We start from the raw sequence: 21,514 nt of genomic DNA, 5'->3' as shown, positions 1-21,514 counted from the left end.
GCTTAGGCGACAGAGCGAGACTCCGTCTCAAAAAAAAAAAAAAAGAACTCTCCCAGCTCAATAAAAAGACAAATATCCCAATTAAAGATGGGCAAAAGATCTAAAGACAGTTCTCCAAAGAAGATATACAAATTGCCAATAAACATGAAAGGATGCTCAACATCATTAGCCATCAAGGAAATGCAAACCAAAACCACGAGATGGCAAAAATCAAAAAGCTGTAACAAGTGCTAGTGAGGATGTGGAGATACTGGAACCCTCACATACCGCTGGTGGAAATGTGAAGCGGTGTAGCTGCTTTGGAAAATAGGCAGTCCTTCAAAAGGTAAAATGTAAAATTGGCATATGGTCCAACAGTTCCATTCCTAGGTATAATCCAAGAAAAATGAAAACATACATCCACACAAAAACCTGTATGCAAATGTTCATAGCAGCATAGTTCGTAATAGCAAAAAAGCTACAACTTAAATGTCAACTAATAAATGCCTAAAATATGGTATACTTATATAATAAAAAAAAGTTATCCAATAAAAAGAAATAAAATGTTGATATATGCTGTAACAGAGAACTGAAAACATTATGCCAAGGGAAAGAAGTAACAAAAGATCATACATTAAATGATTCCATTTATATGAAAACTCCAGAATAGGCAAGTCTACAAGAGAGAAAGTAGATTCACGGTGCCTAGGACTGCGGAGGGGATATGGGGAAGGAAAGTGATGAAAATGTTCTAAACCTAGACTACAGTGATGGTTGTACAACTCTGTGGGTATATCAAACCACAGAATTCAACATTTTAGTGGGTGATTTTTATGGTATGTGATTTGTATTTCAATTACATTTTTTTTTTTAATTAAAAACTGTAACACTGTCTGGTGGGGTTTTCAATGTATGTAGATATAATACACAGGAACTACATAAAGTGTAGTTACAGAACATGAAGTGGTACATTAACTCCAAGTAGACTGTAAAAGGCTAAGTAGGTATACTGTAATCCCTAGAACAACCATGAAAAAAATAAAAACAAAAAGCTAAAAAAAAGTCATGAATGATAGTGAAAAAAATGTTTTCATATAGAGACTAAAACACTTACTGGAAAAACAACTAATGACTGTGTTTCAGGAAAAAGGGAAAATAAACCCAGAATAAAGGAATAACTTGCCAATTAAGAATACAAGAAAAAATACTGCACTTGAACTATAGAAATGTTTGGTGGCTGAAAAAAAAAAAGAATTACTTTTTTAAAGATAGCACGCTGGGCGTGGGTGGTTCACACCTGTAATCCCAGCACTTTGGGAGGCCAAGGCAGGCAGATGGCTTGAGTCCAGCAGTTCGACACCAACCTGGGCAACATGGCAAAACCCTGTCTCTTCAAAAAATAAAAAAATCAGTTAGGTATGGTGGTGCGTGCTTGTAGTCCCAGCTATCCAGGAGGCTGAGATGGGAGGATCCACCTGAGCCTTGGAGGTCAATGCTGCAAGTGAGCTGTGATCATGCCACTACACACCAGTCTGGGTGACAAAGTGAGACACTGTCTCAAATACTAATACTAATACTAATAAAAGATAGCAAAATTATGAAAAGATACCTATGTATCTTAGGGCAAACAATTTTTTTTTTTTGAGACGGAGTCTCGCTCTGTCACCCAGGCTAGAGTGCAGTGCAGTAGCACCATCTCGGCTCACTGCAAACTCCGCCTCCCGGGTTCACACCATTCTCCTGCCTCAGCCTGCCAAGTAGCTGGGACTACAGGTGCCTGCCACCACGCCTGGCTTATTTTTTGTATTTTTAGGAGACGGTGTTTCACCGTGTTAGCCAGGATGGTCTCGCTCTCCTGACCTCGTGATCTGCCTGCCACGGCCTCCCAAAGTGCTGGGATTACAGGTGTGAGCGACCGTGCCAGGTCAACAATGTTTTTAAAGGAGTTTAAAAACATATGTAAGTGGCTGGGTGCGGTGGCTCAGGCCTGTAATCTCAGCACTTTGGGAGGCCGAAGGTGGCAGATCATGAGGTCAGGGGAGCCAGACCATCCCCAGACCATCCTGGCTAACACAGTGAAACCCTATCTCTACTAAAAATACCAAAAAAAAATATTAGCCAGGCGTGTTGGTGGGCGCCTGTAGTCCCAGCTACTTAGGAGGCTGAGGCAGGAGAATGGCGTGAACCCGGGAGGCAGAGCTTGCAGTGAGCCGAGCCAAGACTGCACCACTGCACAGAGCGACATTCCATCTCAAAAAAAAAAAAAAAAAAAAGTATTTAAGTATATACATGAATATGTTTACAGATATATGTGCAAATGCAAAGAAAAATGTCAAATGTCCTATGGGGTGACGAACAAAGTTTAGATAATGAACATTCTAATTTTTATTTTTAAAAATTCTGTACAGTTTAAATTTGTTAAAACTTTTGTAAAGAAAATAAACAACTATATAAAATAAGTAAATTTACAAAATCATATATAAAAGTAGGTATCAAAAGATCTCAATTCATTTTTTTCAAAAAGTATTAAGAACAGAAAAATCACTGGTAAAATGTGAGAATCGTCCTATAAATACAGACACATGAAGGAAGAAATAAGTTTTTTTCCAAAACAATTCAATCCATTTAAAAAAGTAAATAATGACATTCAATTTAAAGTCATTAAAAAAAGTGGAGAACCTGTTTACAGTGTACACACCTTGGTTGTTTTGTAGAGACTTTATTTTACCAGTTCTACATGGATTTAACTGAAGAACTGATGCAAGTTCACATCCTCCATGGATGGACCTGGTTTGTATTTTTATTGGCTCATGAGAACCAGCACCCTAAAACACAAATAACTGTTAGCTCTAAATGAAATCACAAGCTACCATTTTAATCAAAATCCTTGAACATTTAACACAAACCTTCATGTCATCTAAAACATTCTCAGTCTCCAAACTTTCACGTGGACGTAGAGGAATTTTGAAGACAGCATTTTCTTCTTTTATCTGTAATGCTGGTTTATTGTCTGGAGAGAATTTACTCAAGGGCTGAAGGATGATGCATTCCTGTAAACGGGGTTCCTCTGGGGAATCTTTGGGCAACATGCAGTTGCCATCTGAGGCCTTACGGCTTGAGGAGAAGCCCTTTGGAATGGTCTTCAAAGCCTCATAAAGAGTCACTTGCCTAAATTTGTTTTTAGAAGTCTCACTTCCTTGGCTTTTCTCTTGACGCTGAATAGCTGAAAATCTATCAGACAGATCCAGAGGTTTATCCATCACAGAGTCTCCATTCATGGAAAACTGATTATCCATTGGAAAAGGGAAAGCATTTTCTTTATCAAAAGAAGCTTGGGGGCAGCTTACTTCATGTTCACTGTCTTCCTCAGTTTTCTTCCTTTTGGATGTTCGGCCTCCCAATGATTTCAGGGGCTCCAAATGTTTATCGGAGTCAGAATCTTTAACGTACTCAGTCCTATCCTTCTCACCTATGGATTCACTTATATTTTTATTTATAAGTATTTGTTTATTAGACGATGACTGGATAATGATCTTGTTCACTTCGGACCCAAGACTCTGATGTGTGAAAAGGGCACTATCTTCAGATTTTGATCTAGTTTTCTCTAATCTAGATACACAAGTATTGCTAAAAGGGAGTGTTTTCAGATGTTTTTTTTTCCCAGGTTGTAAAAGAGAAGGGGACAAACTTGTATTCAAATCTAAACCACTTTTGATAGTAGAGGTAGCTCCAAATACAGGAGATGACACTCGAGTAGGTAATTCTTCTTGAGGAGAAGTCTTTGAAGCAGAATCTGAAAATCTAAATAAAGAGTGATAACAACTCTTTAATACAGAATTAATAGTAAGGTCTTATCTACCTCTTAGAGGCAAATGATTAACCACAATTTAAGACAAGGTAGAGCTTTTGGCTTCTCTTCATTTAGATGACAAAAGATAAGGGGAAAAGCAGAGAAAAATGACATAGGAAGTATTTCTTAATATCATAATATTCACATTTAAAAAATTTTTCTTAAGTACTTTAAATCACTTTATTATACAAAAAATCATCTTTTGCCAGGCACGGTGGCTCATGCCTGTAAATCCCAGCACTTTGGGAGGCTGAGGTGGGCAGATCACTTCAGGCCAGAAGTTCGAGGCCAGCCTAGCTAGCATGGTGAAACCCTGTCTCTACTGAAAATGTAAAAATTAGCCAGGTGTGGTGGCACACGCCAGTAATCCCAGCTACTCAGGTGGTTAAGGCATGAGAATCACTTGAACCTGGGAGGCCGAGGTTGCAGTGAGTCAAGCCTGGATGACAGAGTGAGACTCTGTCTCAAGAAACAAACAAACAAACAAAAATCATATTTTAATAAATTCCACTGAGAACCTAAGTTCTTTTGTTATGAAATTTTATTATGAGTAACTCCAAGAAACAAAATTCTTACACTATAGAATTCAATATAAATTAAGATTCAGCCTGTCTCTAGCAGAGGAAATATCTGTAGAAAGAGCAGTAAGTTTAAGTTTGAAGATGTGGGCTGGGTGAGATCTCTGGCTCTTCCACTTAATAGCTATATGGCCTTAAACAAGACATCTAACCTTTTTGGAGCTGCATTTTTGTAATCTGTAAAATAAATAAAAAAATGAGGGTAACAAAATCTACTTTAATCAGTTACTAAGATGACAGACTGTGATATACATATATAGATAGATACATATCTATCTATATATCTAAAATCCAAAAGCTCTTTTAAAAAGCAAAATGCTAAATAAATACAGGTACAGTGGCCCTCCTTATCTGTGGGTTCTGCATCTGTAGATTCAACCAGGTGGCTAGAAAATAATTTGAGTAAAAAATCCAAATTTCACAACGTTCCAAAAGGCAAAACTTGAATTTTCCATGTGCCAAGTACTATGTTGAATCTTTGCAAATGGACTGATATGTAGGCATTGTATTAGGTGTTATTAACTAATCTGGAAATTACGTAAAATATACAGGAGGATGTGCACAGGTTATATGCAATAATGATGGCCATTTTATGTAACGGTCTTAAGCATCTTTGGATTTTGGTACCCACCGGGGAGGGAGTCCTATAACTAATCCCCCTCTGATATCATGGAATGGCTGTATTATTAGTTAATAGATATTCTGAAATTAGTAAAAATGAGATGCAACACAATCTTGGAAGCTCATCCAAGCTTCTAGATGCATTTTGTAGAACATCCAGTTTTTGGAAATATAAACCCCAAAGGGATGACTGGCTCTTTAAAGGAGCAAGTGACAAGTACTGGGAACAAGTACTGCTTGACAGAAACACAGAAAGTAGCTAAAAATGATATCCACCTTTCTACTGTAATGCAAAAAAGCTCTCAATCGGTCAGAAACTAGGGAGACAATTTTTAAAGTAAAAATGTATATAACCAGAATAACAAACTATATGTTGAAGGAGAGAAATGGTTTAATTATATGGAATTCATTGTAATGGGATCTCACCAATAGCTTGTAAGTTTTCACCAATGTGCCCGTGATTACCTTAAACTATCTTCAGTATTTCTTGTAGATTCCTCAAAAGGCTGTTTCTTGTGATCTCCTTCCAGACAGTGGTAGAGCTCATCACCAAGGGGGCTCATGGGACCTTGAGTTTCCTTCAAGAGTAAAACATGCAGCACACCCATGTAATGGGATTTGTTCATTCTTAAAAAGGGATGAAGTACTGATACATGTTACGATGCAGATGAACCTCAAAAATATACTAAGAAGCCAGACAAAGGCCACATAACGTATGATTCCATTTATATGAAATATTCAGAATAGGCAAATCTATAGGGACAGAAAGCAGATTGGTAGTTACCAGAGGATGCAAGTAGGAGGTGGAAGAATGAGGTGAGGAGAATGGGGATACATGATTAATGGGTATGAGGTTTTCTCTGAAGGTGATAAAAATGCTTTGGAACTGGATAGAAGTGATAGCTGCATAATATTGTGAATGTACTAAATATCATTGAGTTGTACACTTCAAAATGATTATGTTAATTTCACCACAATGAAAAATATGAAGCACATTCTAAGTTTAAAGAGAAAAGCATCATGTTTTACATAAGTATATTCTACTACTTGCATATAAAACTCCAATTCCAAAAAACAACATTAAGATGTGCAGAAGGGAATAGAGATAATTATTCATACTGATAGGAGATGAATTTAAAATAATCCTTTACAGAGCAGTGCTTCTCAATCTTTAACACGCATACAAGTCAACTGGAGATCCTGTTAAAATGCAAGTTCAGTAGGCCTGAGATTCCGCATCTCTACCAAACTTCAAAAGTGATGCAGATGCTGTTGGCCCATGGATCACACGTTGAGCAGCAAGTCATTAGATTTCAGCTCCCTTAATCTATTTGGTGTCTCAGCTATGACTTGCCAGGTTTATCGGTAGGAGGGAATTAGAAAGTATTAAAACGCATTCAAAGTTCAAAGGTGAAAAACTACCCATTATCATTTAAGAATGAATTTAAAACTAGAAAGGACAAACAAATCCATATGTAATGAAAAACCAATTCAAGTTTTAGAAATTCAACAGCAAGACAACTTAATAAGAGTACAGCTGGATGTGGTGACTCACATCTGTAATCTCAACAACACTTTGAGCAGGAGGATCTCTTGAGGCCAGGTGTCTGAGATCTGTCTGGGCAACACAGTTGAGGCCCCCATCTCTACAAAAATAATTAGCTGGGCATGGTGGTATATGTCTGTAGTCCCAGCTATTTGGGAGGCTGAGATGGGAGGATCACTTGAGGCCAGGAGTTTGAGGCTATAGTGCTCTATGGTTGTGCTTGTGAATAGACACGCACTCCAGTCTAGATAGATGCTCTATATAGAGATAGAGACCCTATCTCTAAAAAATAAAACAAACAAAACAACAATTCTGAAATCAACCTAAAGGTTTAGGTCTTTTCTTAGATGAGGGCAGGGAGGGGGCATGAGAGAAGGGGAAGTGAAGAAAGTTGACAAAATCTCTATGCCGTGATTACTCCCCTAAATTTTGACTCAACCCACATCCCAAGAATTCTAGATTCTAGATTTCTGAGACTGCTGGGCTGGACAACAGAAATAGGACTTTCTAACAACATAAGTTTTGTTTTAGGCCTTTACCCAAGATCTTTAGATAAAATAATTCTCTTGCTTAATTCTCTAAGAACTGACCTAAAAAGACATAAAATTAATTTATGTTATTGCCAAACTAAACAATTACTTACAGATTCTTCCTGAACACCAAGTCCAAGTGTTTCAGCAACAACTGTAGCTAAATTAAAAGATGACTTATCAGGGGTACAGCTGCTTGTTCCATGTGTTTCTAAGAATAAATATTAAACCATTTTAATAAATAATAAAACCAATTTTACAAAACTGTAGAAGCTAGACATATTAAAATGACACAAGAGGAAGGAAAAGGCTCACATTTTGTAAGATGGCACTAGACACATTTTAAAATTCTGTGCAAGAAGTCCAAAATACCTACCATAAATGGCAGTAAGTTGCAGGTCTATGCATGCTAAAATTTTTCAAGTACATTTTATGTTTTTCCTAAATGAACTGAATGCAATAGGTAATTTTTCTTATTGCCACTGGGGAAAAAAAATCATAAAATGGATTTACAGTGGAATTATTGTGACTTATGTTACAGCATGAATATCAAACTGTATGTACAGTATCTTTCATGAAAACATACTTTGTAGGAGAGGTTGTCAGCACTGCATGTTTCAGGTTAAGATAACACCTATTCATAAATCACCTATGTTCTAGTATTTTATAAAGGTTTAACTCAAATTTTTATGGAGCACTTATTATGTTCCAGGTATTGTGCTAAGCACTAGATGAAAAGAAAAGTTCTTGTTCTCAGGGAGCTTACATAGTTGAAAGGTAAAAAGAGAATTGCAACAGAATGTGATAAATATTATAATAAAGGTACATAAAAGGGGTGATTCAAACATAGAATAAGGACTCCTAAATCTCTTGGGAAATCAAGGAAAGTTACAAGTGATGCTGAAGCTGACTCGAGAGAAGAAAGAATATGGCAAGTTAACTGGACTGGGACAGAAAGAATTCTAGGTATAATTAAGGGTCTAGATAAGTGAAATAAAATTGCTTGTTCGGGGTTTGCTAAGCGTGGTTTGACTGCTAGAAGTCAAACTGCAGAAGATGGGAGTAGGACATTAACCCAGTTAGGTTGGTTAGGGGTCAGATTATGCTAAGGAGTTTCAAATTTATCCTGTAGACAATGAAGAGATGTCTAAGAGCTTTAAATAAAACAAATGCAATGTGTGGGCTGAAAAGGTATCTGTGGCTACGACACTCACTAGGCAAGAAGCAATCACTAATAGGCAAGAGGACTAATTAGATTACTAGAACATGTTGTCTTGAGAGATGTTAGTAGCCTAAACTAGTATAATAGGGGCACAGAAGAATATGTAAAACAGATATGTAGGAGGCAGAATCAGTAAAACTTAGAGGCTGTTTAGAAAAAACAGATGAAGCAGAAATCTTGGATGACTCCAAGAGGCATGTATAGTGTCATTCACTGAGATTGCAAATGCAAGGATAAAGAGTTAGTTTGACAGGTTAAGTGTCAACTGCAGACATGCTGAAATTGAAGAATACCCCTGTAGAGATATCTAAAAGCAGGTAGATACATGGGTTGGGAATCCAGGAAAAAAGTTGGACAGAGATACCGGTTTGGAATTTATTAGCATATGAGTCAGAGAAGACTACTGACTCTAGGTGACATTCCTCCAGGAAGAGACATAAAGTGAGGCCAGGTACAGCGGTTCACGCCTGTAATCCCAACACTTTGGCAGGCCGAAGCAGGTGGATCACTTGAGCCTAGGAGAGCGAGACCAGCCTTGGCAACATGGTGAAACCCTGCTCTACAAAAATACAAATATTAGCCAGACATGGTAGTGTGTGCCTGTAGTCTCAGCTACTTGGGGGGCTGAGGTGGGAGGATCACTTGAGCCTGGGAGGTTGAGGCTGCAGTAAGCTGTGTTTGTGCCACTGCACTCCAGCCTGGATGATAGAGAGAGACCTGGTCTCAAAAAAAAAAAAAAAAAAAAAGAGAGAGAGACAGAAATAGAACAAGCACAGTACCACACATTTTGGAGAACAGCAACACTGATGACGTTTACAGTCAGAAGCAGTTCAAGTGTAAGCAGTAACAAAGGGTTTGTGAATGCATTCTCCTCTCTTCAACCCCTGTAAGTCTCCCTCCCTTCCCCTATACCCCGCTCCTCTAGCACTTTTCTCTCCTCTCCTTTCCTCCTTCCCTCCCCTTCCCTCTCTCTTCCTCTCTTGCAGGTGGGGGTGGGAGTAGAATCCATACTACAGTGAGTTGGAGTGAATGGGAATTAGGAAAGTAGAGACACTGAATATAGACTATTAATACTTTTTCACCTCTGAAGAGAAGCTGTAGCTAAAGGTGGAGATTATTAAAAGTGGGGTTATTTTTTAAAGATGGAAGATAACATATATGTGTATATACTTAAAAATAAGACAGCAGAGAAGCTGCAGATACTGTATAAGGAAGACAGGACAAATAATGGAGCAAAGACCTGGCAGCAGCAGAAGAGAATTGGTTCTAGAGAGCTGAGAAGCAAGGATCTGCTGCACTCAGTGTTATATCCCTAGCACCTTTGCTGGACCCTGAGCCTCCATGCACATGCACACATACTCATGGAAAGACAGACAGACACACATGTTAATATAAAATGATTTGCAGCTTTCAGAATGTAACTTTTACACTATTATAAAATGAATAAGTGATTAACCTTGACCAACCCTTACAACTGGGCTCTGGATCTCATCTCCTCTGACCTTTTTAAGGATGTAGTAATTGTTCCCTCTTTCTCCAGAATTATTAATTTTCTCCTCTTTACTTGATCATCCTATCAACATAAATATGTGCTAATCATGCTATAATATTCCATCTTGAAAAAATCCTCCCTTGACTCATGTTCTTCTTTAGCCACTGTCCTGTTCTCTCCTCCTCTTTACTGTCAAGTCTTGGAAGACTTTTTGTATGTGCTCTTTCCACTTTCTCTGTCCTTAGTTTCCCTTGAACATGAGACAGATCTCAGATGGTCACCATTACACCTTAACAGTTTTTATCATGTCACTAGTTTAACACTCAATGATCTCCATGCAACCAAATCCCATGGTCAATTCTAAGAAGTCTTCATCTTACTTGACTTATTAGCATCGTTAAACACAGTCGACCACTCCTTCGTCCTCTCTCCACTTGGCTTAAAGGACATCATTTTTAGTTTTCCTATCTCATTGGCAGCTCCTTCTCTGTTTTGTTGGTTCCTACTCATTTTCACAACCTCAACAGCTACAATATTTTCTCTAAGGGAGTGAAAAATGGTTCGGGGCAGGGGGGAAGCAAAAAAAACCTTACTATGTATAAAGCACAGACATACATGCATACACGTTATCACCTAAACAGATGTACAGTATATCTGCAGTAATAAAACTCCAGCAGGGAAGGGATTGGGGGTAGGGGGAAATGTCTAAAAATGCTGGGGTGGGGGTTCTTCAACAAAAGAAAAGTTGAAAATCATGGCTTTACATAATGAAGTTCCGCAAGGCTCAATACTTGGACTTCTCATCCCCTTCTATTATCACTTGCTTGGTAATCTCATCTAGTTTCACGGCTTAGATGCCATCTACATGCTGACAACTTCCATACGTGTCTCCATCCTAAACGTCTCTAAATTCTAACTCACATCTACTCATGAATCCAAACTCTACCTGAATGTTGAGTTTGCATTTCAAACAGAATATTCCCAAAACGAAACTTCTAATTTCTACTCACCCCTGCCCCAACCTATACACCTGCAGCTCCCAGTCTCTTCCATCTCAGTAAATGGTAACTCTATTTTTCCTTTTGTCCAAACCAATCTCCCCTTCACTCACTCTGCTCCAGCCACACAGGGTTCCTTAATGTTCCTCAAACAAACCAAATGCCATCTTTACTGCAAGGCCTCTGGGCTTACAAATCTCTCTGCCTGGGTGCCCTTCTCCCAGATTGCCAAGTGACTCACTTCCCTCCCTCAGTCCCTATGCAAACGACACTTTACAAGTGAGGCTTTCTAATATCCCTTCTTACCCTGCTTTACTTTTCTTCAGAGCACTTGCTTCTATCTGACATAAATTTTATTTCTCCCTCAACTAGATCATAAGCTCCATGAGGACAAGGGCTTTGTTTTATTCAGTGCCTGGTATACAACAGATCCTTAAATATTTGTTGAACAATTAAGTAAATCACAGTAAAGCCTTCTTTACTTAAAATTATTAGTAATTTATATTAATATCATTAGGGATATTTATATGAACTAATAGGATAACATTACTTTCCAATATGAAAAAGATAGTAAACTAGTAATATAAACAAAATTATACGGAAAATACCTTTAAAATATTGTCTAAGTTAGACTGTGGGTCACTCTTACCCACCAATAACCACAATTTAAACTTGTAAAGTAATCTCAGTATCTTGCTTACTGGCCATTGGAGGTTGACTTTGGTCATAAGTGTCAGCTACTAGAATTTCATTTTCATTAGGATTATGTTGTGGATGAGCTGAAGACTTGGAAACTTTTCTCAATTCTAAGGGGAGAAAAAAATAAGAGATTATATAATAAACAATGATGAAAAGTATTATCAAATTATTTTTATTTATTCATATTTAAAATTTTAATGTATTATCTGTATTTAAATACAATATAAGTACCATTTTATTGACATAATTATTGTATTCTAAGAAGTAAGCTCCTTTAATTTCACTAAGAAACAAAGCAGTTTAAGTTAAGACATTGGGAGAGCTGACTAGAACAGACAGCTTCTTCTGACCCAAATTGCCCAGAGTAGTAACATTTTAGTGTTACTTTTCTTTTTTTATTTCTTACACATCAGCAGGTTAATTTAAAAAGGTATACTGGGCTGGGCACAGTGGCTCATGACTGTAATCCCAGCGCCTTGGGAGGCTGAGGCAGGAGGATCTCTTGAGCCTAAAAGTTTCAGGCTGCATTAAGCTACAGATTGCACCACAGTACTCCGCCCTGGACGACAGAGTGAGACCCCATCTCAAATAATCAATCAATAAACAAATGATCAAGCAATCTAATGTATACTATATCATTTATCTCCATGATCTTTGTTTTAGAGTTTTTATTTTCAGGAAGGAAACTCTGAAGCATGTGTTATCAGAAATCACTCCAATATTTAAAGATTTAGTTCAAAGAGAACCAAAATAAGGACAAAGTAAAGTGAAACAGTTTTACTATTTATAACTTGAGAATAATATTAAAAAGCATTATAAACCTTACAATAAGTAAGCAAGGGAAGTTAGAGAACAGGACTAATTAGTCATTAAAGCATTTTAAATTATTATTATTATTATTATTATTTTGAGATGGAGTCTCGCTCTGTTGCCCAGGCTGGAGTGCAGTGGCATGATCTCAGCTCACTGCAACCTCCGCCTCCTGGATTCCAGCGATTCTCCTGCTTCAGCCTCCCGAGAACACTAACACTGATAACAACCAGTATTTGTTATGTGTTTACATTGCCCGGCACTATTTAAATTATCAGTTTAATTATCACAACTCTGTGAGGTATTATTACTTTCGTTTTACAAATGAGGAAATGAAGATATAGAAGTCATCTACTAAACTAGGGACATCTACTAAACTGGGACTACACGCGTGTGCCACCACGGCCAGCTAATTTTTTATATTTTTAGTAGAGATGTGGTTTCACCATGTCAGCCAGGATGGTCTAGATCTCCTGACCTCGTGATCCGCCCACTTTGGCCTCCCAAAAGTGCTTGGATTACAGGTGTAAGTCACCACGCCCGGCCTTAAAAGTTATTTTAAAATCATTTGTATGGCTCAAAGTTATCGTGTATTTTAAAACTAAATTTCAGATTCCAAGTAAAAACTGATCAGAACAAGATTAAAGCAAGTGAATTAAATTTCTAAATAGTTATATGCTGCTGTCATACAAAGAAGAAATAAACCAGAAGCATTTATATTGGTTACAAAAGACTTTCCTAATACAGAATTATTCTCTAGATATTCTTATATATGAATTTAAACCTGATCTAAATTATGCAGTGATTATCTTTAATGATTCATGTCCTGTCTGATAGCAAACTAAAAGGTCAACGGATATTCATTTTAGATCTATGATTTTACATCTTAACTTAGCTCCTATTTAAGTGTAGGATTTTTAACAGTTCTTTTGTTCTCCACTAGATGGTGATACAAAGGCTTATAAAATGGGGGAAAACTGCCAATGTTCCAACATCTAAGAATAAAATCTGCTTCTTTGTTTAAAGGCATATTTACTGTCAATAATTTATTTGTATTATACAAATATAGAAATACGCATATATCCCCCGCCCCCCATGCTTTCCTTGTTCCAAATAGTTTAGGTTAAAAATTAAAGTCTTTAATATTTGCTCTAGATTAATACTACAAGTAATACTTGTATCACGGTACATAACAAATTTTGGGACTATGTGAAAAGGCAGTTTTAAAGCATTTAGCAGAAATGATAAACTAGGCTAGAATTAGAAACATGCCACTGAAAAGCCACAAAGTGGACACATTATGACACCATTTCTTGATTACCACTAACTCCTACAAATTACAACAAATAAAAATAGCCAGTTACAGACAGCTCCAATGGCAGGAGTACCCATGTGGCAAGACCTGGAGAGTACGAAAGTTCAGAGCTAAGAAGATCTGTATTTGAATTTTGACTCATCTACATGACAGCTGACCTTGAGTGAGTGATTTAACCTTTCTAAACATATCTTTCCTCATCTATAAAACAAAAGAGCTGATAGTTATCTCACAAGCCTGTTACAAGAATTAAAACATAGCAATAATATATGCAAATCACTCAGCATAATACCTGGTATGCAGGAGGTAGAAATTAACATTAAGTTCCTTTCCTTTTTCCTTCTATCCCCCTTGGATATATACACATAGGAATATTTTTAAAATAAAAAGAAACTAACTATATTTATAAAATGTGATATATTTACATGTCATATAGACAACATGTATCTATACATAACATGGGCAGAAAATGCCTTCTCGGTCACTTTACGAATAGAAGTTAAACTCATAGTTGTACCATGGGATACCGGAATAGTGACTTCTTTCTACTAGATCGAATAACATAAAAACTAGTACATGAACACTGGTTTACAAAACCAGAGAACGAAAATACAACTCCAACTCTTACCATTAGCACACACAGAGTGCTCCCATTTAGTATGTGTTTGTTCTATGTATCGGACATGGGGATTCTCCTTTCTTCGTAGCCGGTTAATGCCAGAAAATGAGAAGGCTGTTATCGGTGAATCTGGAATAACGTCTTCCTCACATTCAAGCTCAGCTGCTTGATGCTGTTGATCATTCCTAGAGAAGAATAACAATGGAAAGAATGAGTATTAAAACATTTACTACATGGCGTGGAGTTACAGTAGAATACAAACATGAAGCTCTAAAGGATGTAATCCCTTGTATCTAATGTTCCAAATCTAAGTAGATAAGTACACAAATGATTACAGTACCCAGTGGGGAATACTATTGTGAGAAGTGAAGTAGAAAGTATAGTCAGTAGCACTTCAGGTGAAATTAAAAGTATTTCCAATTGCAGGCAAGATCAGGAGAGAATTCAGTTTGAGGACAAGCACGTAGTACTGTGTATTTATGTTGGAGAAGGGAAAGCTGGAATTACATGAAGGAGAGCCACGGGCTAAGTGTGCACATAATGTAGAAAGCAAGAGGAAAGAAATTAAGGTTTCAGAGCTTGGATATAATGTGACAGTCTAACAGTATTGTGCAAGATTAGGACATAAGGACAGGAGGCAAGGAAATCAATTAGATGGTGGTTGCAATAGTCCAGGCAAGACGCTCTGTCTGTGGTCTGAACTAGAATATTTTAAGTACATATGGAAAGGAAAGAACGTTAAACATCGTGGTAGTAGAATTGGCATGCTTGACAAATACAGGATGAGAACACTAACACTGATAACAACCAGTATTTGTTATGTGTTTACATTGCCCGGCACTATTTAAATTATCAGTTTAATTATCACAACTCTGTGAGGTATTATTACTTTCGTTTTACAAATGAGGAAATGAAGATATAGAAGTCATCTACTAAACTAGTAACAGAGTCAGGATGTAAATCGCAGCAGTCAGATCCTAAGGGCCCCGCTGTTAACCAAATGTGTTATCCATAGTCTACAAGAAGGCTTCAAAATTTGAGTTTCTGTTACTTTTATCTAGGCCCCCTTATCGTCTTCTCTTAACAGCAGTCACAAGAGTCCTATTATGACATAAGTCGGGGCTGGGTGCAGTGGCTCACGCCTGTAATCCCAGCACTTTGGGAAGCCGAGGTGGGCGGATCACAGGATCAGGAGATTGAGATCATCCTGGCTAACATGGTGAAACCCTGTCTCTACTAAAAATACAAAAAATTAGCCAGGCGTGGTGGCAGGTGCCTGTAGTCCCAACTACTTGGGAGGCTGAGGCAGGAGAATGGCGTGAACCCAGGAGGTGGAGCTTGCAGTGAGCCAAGATGGCGCCACTGCACTCCAGCCTGGGCAACACAGCGAGACTCCATCTCAAAAAAAATAAAAAGACATAAGTCAGGCCAGACACAGTGGCTCACACCTGCAATTCCAGTACTTTGGGAGGCCCAGGCAAAACCCCACTGCTACAAAAAAAACATTAAAAAATAAAATTTGCCAAGCATAGTGGCACATACCTGTAGTCTCAACTACTTGGGAGAGTGAGGTAGGAGGGATGCTTGAGCCCAGGAAGTCGAGGCTGCAGTGAGCTAAGATCATGCGACTCCACTTCAGCCTCGGCAACAGTGAGACTCTGTCTCCAAAAAAAAAAAAACCCAAAAGACTTAAGTCATACGGATGAAATTTCATTAAAACCCTGTCACATCTGCTCATTTCACTGACAACACAAGCCAAAGTCCTTTGATCCATGAAGATCCTACATGACCTGATGGTGCCCCTCCCATATTTCCTCTCTGACCTTGACCTTTTTTCCTATTATACTCTACTCCTGACACACTCTCTTCCTTGAGGTTTCTCAAACATACCGAGCATACTCCCACCTTAAGTTCTTTGTTCCAATTGTTCCACCTGCTTGGAATGCTCATCCCCAGATATCCACATAGCTAATTCTCTCTCTAATCTCCTTCAAGTCTGCTGGAATTGTATTGTTTAAAATTGCAACCTCCCTTCACACACCGTAGTACTCCTGTTCCCTGTTATTCTGCTCTATAAACTTTATCCACAGCATTTGTTACTTTTTTTTTTTTTTTTTTTGAGACGGAGTCTCGCTCTGTCGCCCAGGCTGGAGTGCAGTGGCCGGATCTCAGCTCACTGCAAGCTCTGCCTCCTGGGTTTACGCCATTCTCCTGCCTCAGCCTCCGGAGTAGCTGGGACTACAGGCGCCGCCACCTCGCCCGGCTAGTTTTTTGTGTTTTTTTTAGTAGAGACGGGGTTTCACTGTGTTAGCCAGGATGGTCTCGATCTCCTGACCTCGTGATCCGCCTGTCTCGGCCTCCCAAAGTGCTGGGATTACAGGCTTGAGCCACCGCGCCCAGCCAGCATTTGTTACTTTTTAACATAGTATGCAATTTACTCGTTTTTATCTAGATTTTTTTTTGAGTCTGAGTCTTGCTCTATCACCCAGGCTAGAATGCAGTGGTACAATCTCAGTTCACTACAACCTCTGCCTCTCAAGTAGCTGGGATTACAGGCGCGCAATACCATGCCTGGCTAATTTTTGTATTTTAGTAGAGACGGGGTTTCACCATGTTGGCCAGGATGGTCTCAAACTCCTGACCTCAAGTGATCCGCCCGTTTTGGCCTCCCAAAGTGCTGAGATTACAGACGTGAAACACGGCGCCCAGCCGCAATTTATTGTATCTATTGCTCATCTGTTAGAATATAAGTTCTAAGAGGATAGGATCTTTGGTTCACTGATGAATCACAAGAGCCTACCACAGCAAACATATAGTAGGTATGGTACAAACATTTGTTGAGTGAATATGAGACATTCCCAGATTCCACTAGAGAATAAATTTGTGTGGATCTAGGCATACGTTCTTGCCCAACTCAATTCAGGATCAATGGTAACTGAAAGATTGGGTTTGAATTGAATTGTGAATGTTGAGTAAAAGTAAAGTTAATTGACTTTCCCATGTCAAACCATTACTGACCTTATTTGCCAACCGTTACCAGTCTGTCAGACATCTAGGCTTTACATGACCAAATCAGTCTGTCCTATTAGACTCATATCAATTTGCAATACTATTTCCAAATAAAAACTTATATAGTGAGAACTGTATGAACTATGACCAACAGAGATTTTTAAGAAACATTGATTGGAAGACAAAGACTAATTTTTCCCAACAAAGATTTACATTTTAATTTCCTGAATGATACCAATATTATTTGTAGGCTTTAATCCTATATTTTATACCAAGGAACAATCTTTAGAGCTAATGTCTAATTATTTAAAATTTTATTTTTATGTTTTTGAGACAGAGTCTCTTTCTGTTGCACAGGCTGGAGTACAGTGGTGTGATCTTGGCTCATTGCAACCTCTGCTTCCCGGGTTCAAATAATTCTTGTGCCTCAGCCTCCTGAGTAGCTGGGACTACAGGTGCACGTGCAACCACACCTAGCTATTTTTTGTATTTTTAATGGAGATGGGGTTTTACCATGTTGCCCAGGCTGGTCTAACTCCTGACCTCAAGTATCTGCCTACCTTAGCCTCCCAAAGTGCTGAGATTACAGGCGTGAGCCACCACGCCCAGCCAAATTTTATTTTTAATTGACAAATAATAATTGTATCTACTTACTGGGTTCAACAAAATGTTTTGATACATGTTTACACTGTAGAATGATTAAATCAAGCTAATTAACATATATCACTTCACATACTTATCTTTTTCTTTAGTAAAAACATTTAAAATCTAGTTGGCAATTTTGAAATACACAATCATTATTTATTAAGTCACCATTCTGTGCAACAGATCTAATATCTAATTTTTAATCTCTTCCTGTAATTCTCTTATTCTGGAAAAACAGTAAGTTAAAGTCATATGAGGAAGACTTATAAATTAATGGACTGTGAAATCTATCTGACCTAGCTTTAACTAATCACGTCACAGCCTGCTTGCCTATTAGTCATAAAAATCCAACCTGAAACATGAATGAGTCACGAGAAGAAATTGATTTCCTGGCAGAGTCAATGTGGAAGTAGCAGGGATCACAAAAGGAAAAAACAAAAAAAACAAAACTAGCTCTAACTAGAGGTGCCCGAACTAAGTAAATGAGTGCTGGCTTTGTCTTCCCTTGTCATAAAAGGGAAAAACAAAACTCCATACGTTAATCAAGTTCATTCTTTAAAACACTAGTCTCACTGACTTTCTGAGAAAAGGAAAGAGTTCATGCCACAGTTTTTGGTTAAATTAATTATGCACACTTGTCCTCCTTTCACTTTTCCTTCTGATGGCTTGAGTTGTTTGATTTGTGCTTCCTCTTAAATTCCTGTCAAAACTGTTTTAGTTGGTTTCTTCCCCAAAGACCTATAATTACGGATCTGGAGTTTCCCTTCATGAGTCTGTAAAAAAGTTTTAAATATTCAGCTTTCTTCCTTTTCTACCCTGAAGAACTTACATTCCCAGTTAAAACATAATTTAACCTTAACGAAGTAATGTTATAGCCATCGTAGAAGAAGTGGCAGTACTGCTTCACTGATCAAGCTATACCTAGAATATTGATTTCTTAATTCAGATATTGACAAACTAAAACATTTTTAAAAATTCACAGTTTGAAGAGTCAAAGTAATGCCACATGAATGAACAGAGGATATTTAATGCCACAGTTAATGAACAGAGGATATTTACTCTAGAGAAAACAAGACTCAGGAGGGCCATGATAGCTGTCTTCATGTATCAAAAGAGTCGTGAAGTAGCAAAGGAGAACAGACATGTTTAAGATGGTCCCGGAAAGCAAAGTTATAATCAAAAAATATAACTTATAAGCAGTGTAATTTCTATAAACTTAGAAAGAATTTTCTAATAATTCTGTCTCACTAAATTTAAATAGGCTTGGAAAACAGTAAACTTCTACTAGATGTGTTCAAACAATAGCTATTTGTTAAAGAAGCTGTATGAGGAATTCAATTTAGAAGAGGGTTGAATGAAATGAATTCTACAGTCCTTTGAACTTACATATATAGACTCCCTTGACTTTCACTGACCCATCACATCTATTTTCCAAAATGAAGAGAATGATGACCTCAATACCTAGCTTTATATACATTTTTAACTTTACAGTGGCAAAATTTTACCAAATAATTTTGGTGTCACTAATAACCACCCTACCATATAAGCCATCCGTAAATATCAAAACTAGCTCAGAAGAGTTAGAGTTACTGCATTTAACAAGCAGAAATATAAGTCAAATAATATTTTCTTCTAAAGTTCAGGGGAATTTCAGGCACAAATAGCATTAACATGACAGTGGTTTAGGTGATCAGAGAAAATTAGGTTGCCTTTACAAGATGACACTTGCTTTAAAAAAAAAAAAAAAAGACTGCCGAGCAAAAGGCAATTTATTTGCAACCAAGCCACAAAAGATGTTGGTTCATGAGAATCACAACTATCTTAAATTTCAGACGAGAATAAAAGACATAATCAGATCTCCTATACTCTTTTGACTAAGCATGTCCTAAACAAACATACATGCCTTAAGCTCATCTATATGATTATTCTTTCCTGCAGTTTCAAACTTTCACACCGTCACTTCTTTTCTAAAATGAGTGAGTTTCAACGGAAAAATGTATGTGCTTGATAACACTAAAAATAAATTATAAACTAATTTGAATTCATATGTCTACCAAGCAAATGACATGATATAGTTTCAACCTAACTTATACACATTGGTTTTTGAGGCAATTGTCTATCTAATTCTGTGTTAACTTCTACACACTTGGTATCTCATCCTTTTGGTACTCATAAAGATCAAGGCTGATGTGTTCAAAATACCATAAGCTACGTACATATATAATCACTTCACATAAATTAATGTAGGTCAACGATCCCTTATCTGAAATCCTTGGAAGCAGATGGGATTCTAAATTCAGATTTTTTTAAAAAATGAAAGCAATACAGTAATGCAGAACATATATACACAATTACGTAACAGCTCTAGTGGAGTCTGAGGCATCATCCTGTAATCAAACACATTGATATTTTCACAGCAAAACATATGAATCCTCACATGAAGTGGGATAAAGACTATAAACAGCATTCTGTCATTGCAGTGGTTAGGTTGTGAATAACATTTCAAAAATAACCTTTTGGGTTTTGGAATTGTATGTAACAGATTGTGGCTCTGTGTCCTGCATTCTCTTTTCTTTTTTTTTTTTTTTTTTGAGACGGAGTCTCGCTCTGTGGCCCAGGCTGGAGTGCAGTGGCCGGATCTCAGCTCACTGCAAGCTCCGCCTCCCGGGTTCACGCCATTCTCCTGCCTCAGCCTCCCGAGTAGCTGGGACTACAGGCGCCTGCCACCTCGCCTGGCTAGTTTTTTGTATTTTTTAGTAGAGACGGGGTTTCACCGTGTTAGCCAGGATGGTCTCAATCTCCTGACCTCGTGATCCACCTGTCTCGGCCTCCCAAAGTGCTGGGATTACAGGCTTGAGCCACCGCGCCCGGCCTCTCTTTTCATTATACAGCATTATTAAAATTAGAAAGTGCTGACATTTTCTTATAAACATTTATAACATCAGTCTGATCTCATAGGTTCGTTTCCTCATCTGACTATTATCTCTCCTCAAAATTCCCTTTGGCTACCAGTATTCAGTAGACCGATCACATGGGAAGAATATCAGAATTCTACTGGATATCCATTATCCTAAAAGTATACTGGTAAGAATAATTCTACTTGTGAGATGTGTTAATAGAAAAATAACTATTCTAAGCCAAAATAATATGTTACATCTACATAGTTCTACCGAAGTTTTTGTAGATGTCTACTTAAACGCAACAGGATCTTTAGGAACTCTATGATGCCATTAGGATTATCTTGAATCTTGAGTTTTCAAAAATAGTACATAAGCTTTATATAAATGGGAACTAAAAGCTTGTCACATCTCCGCTCTGCATTAGTCAGATCATATCTAGAAAAATATTCTTTTTTTTGAGACAGTGTTGGATAATGGAAACAAAAGAGGTTTTTCAGAAAAAATACGGGTCTGAGTGACAGTCCTATTACCTACTAGCTATAAGATGATAGGCAAGTTATTTGACTTTGTGACCTTTGGTTTCCCCATTTGTAAAGTGGGGATAATAAAACTACTTTGCAAAGTCACAGTGAGAATTAGAAATAATAAACATAAAACACAAGAGGAAGTGGCACACAAGATAAAAGTTACTCTTTTTATTC

The 21,514-nt window shown here is 37.6% G+C and overlaps 1 protein-coding gene across 1 annotated transcript in view; it reads right to left on the bottom strand.

Annotated features, from left to right (window-relative positions):
- Positions 1–21,514, bottom strand: part of RBBP8 (retinoblastoma binding protein 8) — a 106,433-nt gene that overhangs the window by 34,901 nt on the left and 50,018 nt on the right. The window contains exons 7-12 of the mRNA XM_011939246.1: positions 14,269–14,444; positions 11,518–11,622; positions 7,218–7,315; positions 5,494–5,606; positions 2,886–3,780; positions 2,678–2,804 (exon numbers count right to left, since the gene is read on the bottom strand). Of these exons, the coding sequence (XP_011794636.1) occupies positions 2,678–2,804; positions 2,886–3,780; positions 5,494–5,606; positions 7,218–7,315; positions 11,518–11,622; positions 14,269–14,444 (1,514 nt within the window). The remainder of the gene's footprint in view (positions 1–2,677; positions 2,805–2,885; positions 3,781–5,493; positions 5,607–7,217; positions 7,316–11,517; positions 11,623–14,268; positions 14,445–21,514) is intronic.

The sequence above is a fragment of the Colobus angolensis genome, unplaced genomic scaffold, assembly GCF_000951035.1.
Source record: "Colobus angolensis palliatus isolate OR3802 unplaced genomic scaffold, Cang.pa_1.0 Scaffold18, whole genome shotgun sequence".
Classification (NCBI taxonomy): Eukaryota; Metazoa; Chordata; class Mammalia; order Primates; family Cercopithecidae; genus Colobus; species Colobus angolensis.
This window is presented reverse-complemented; position numbering and strand designations above follow the sequence as displayed.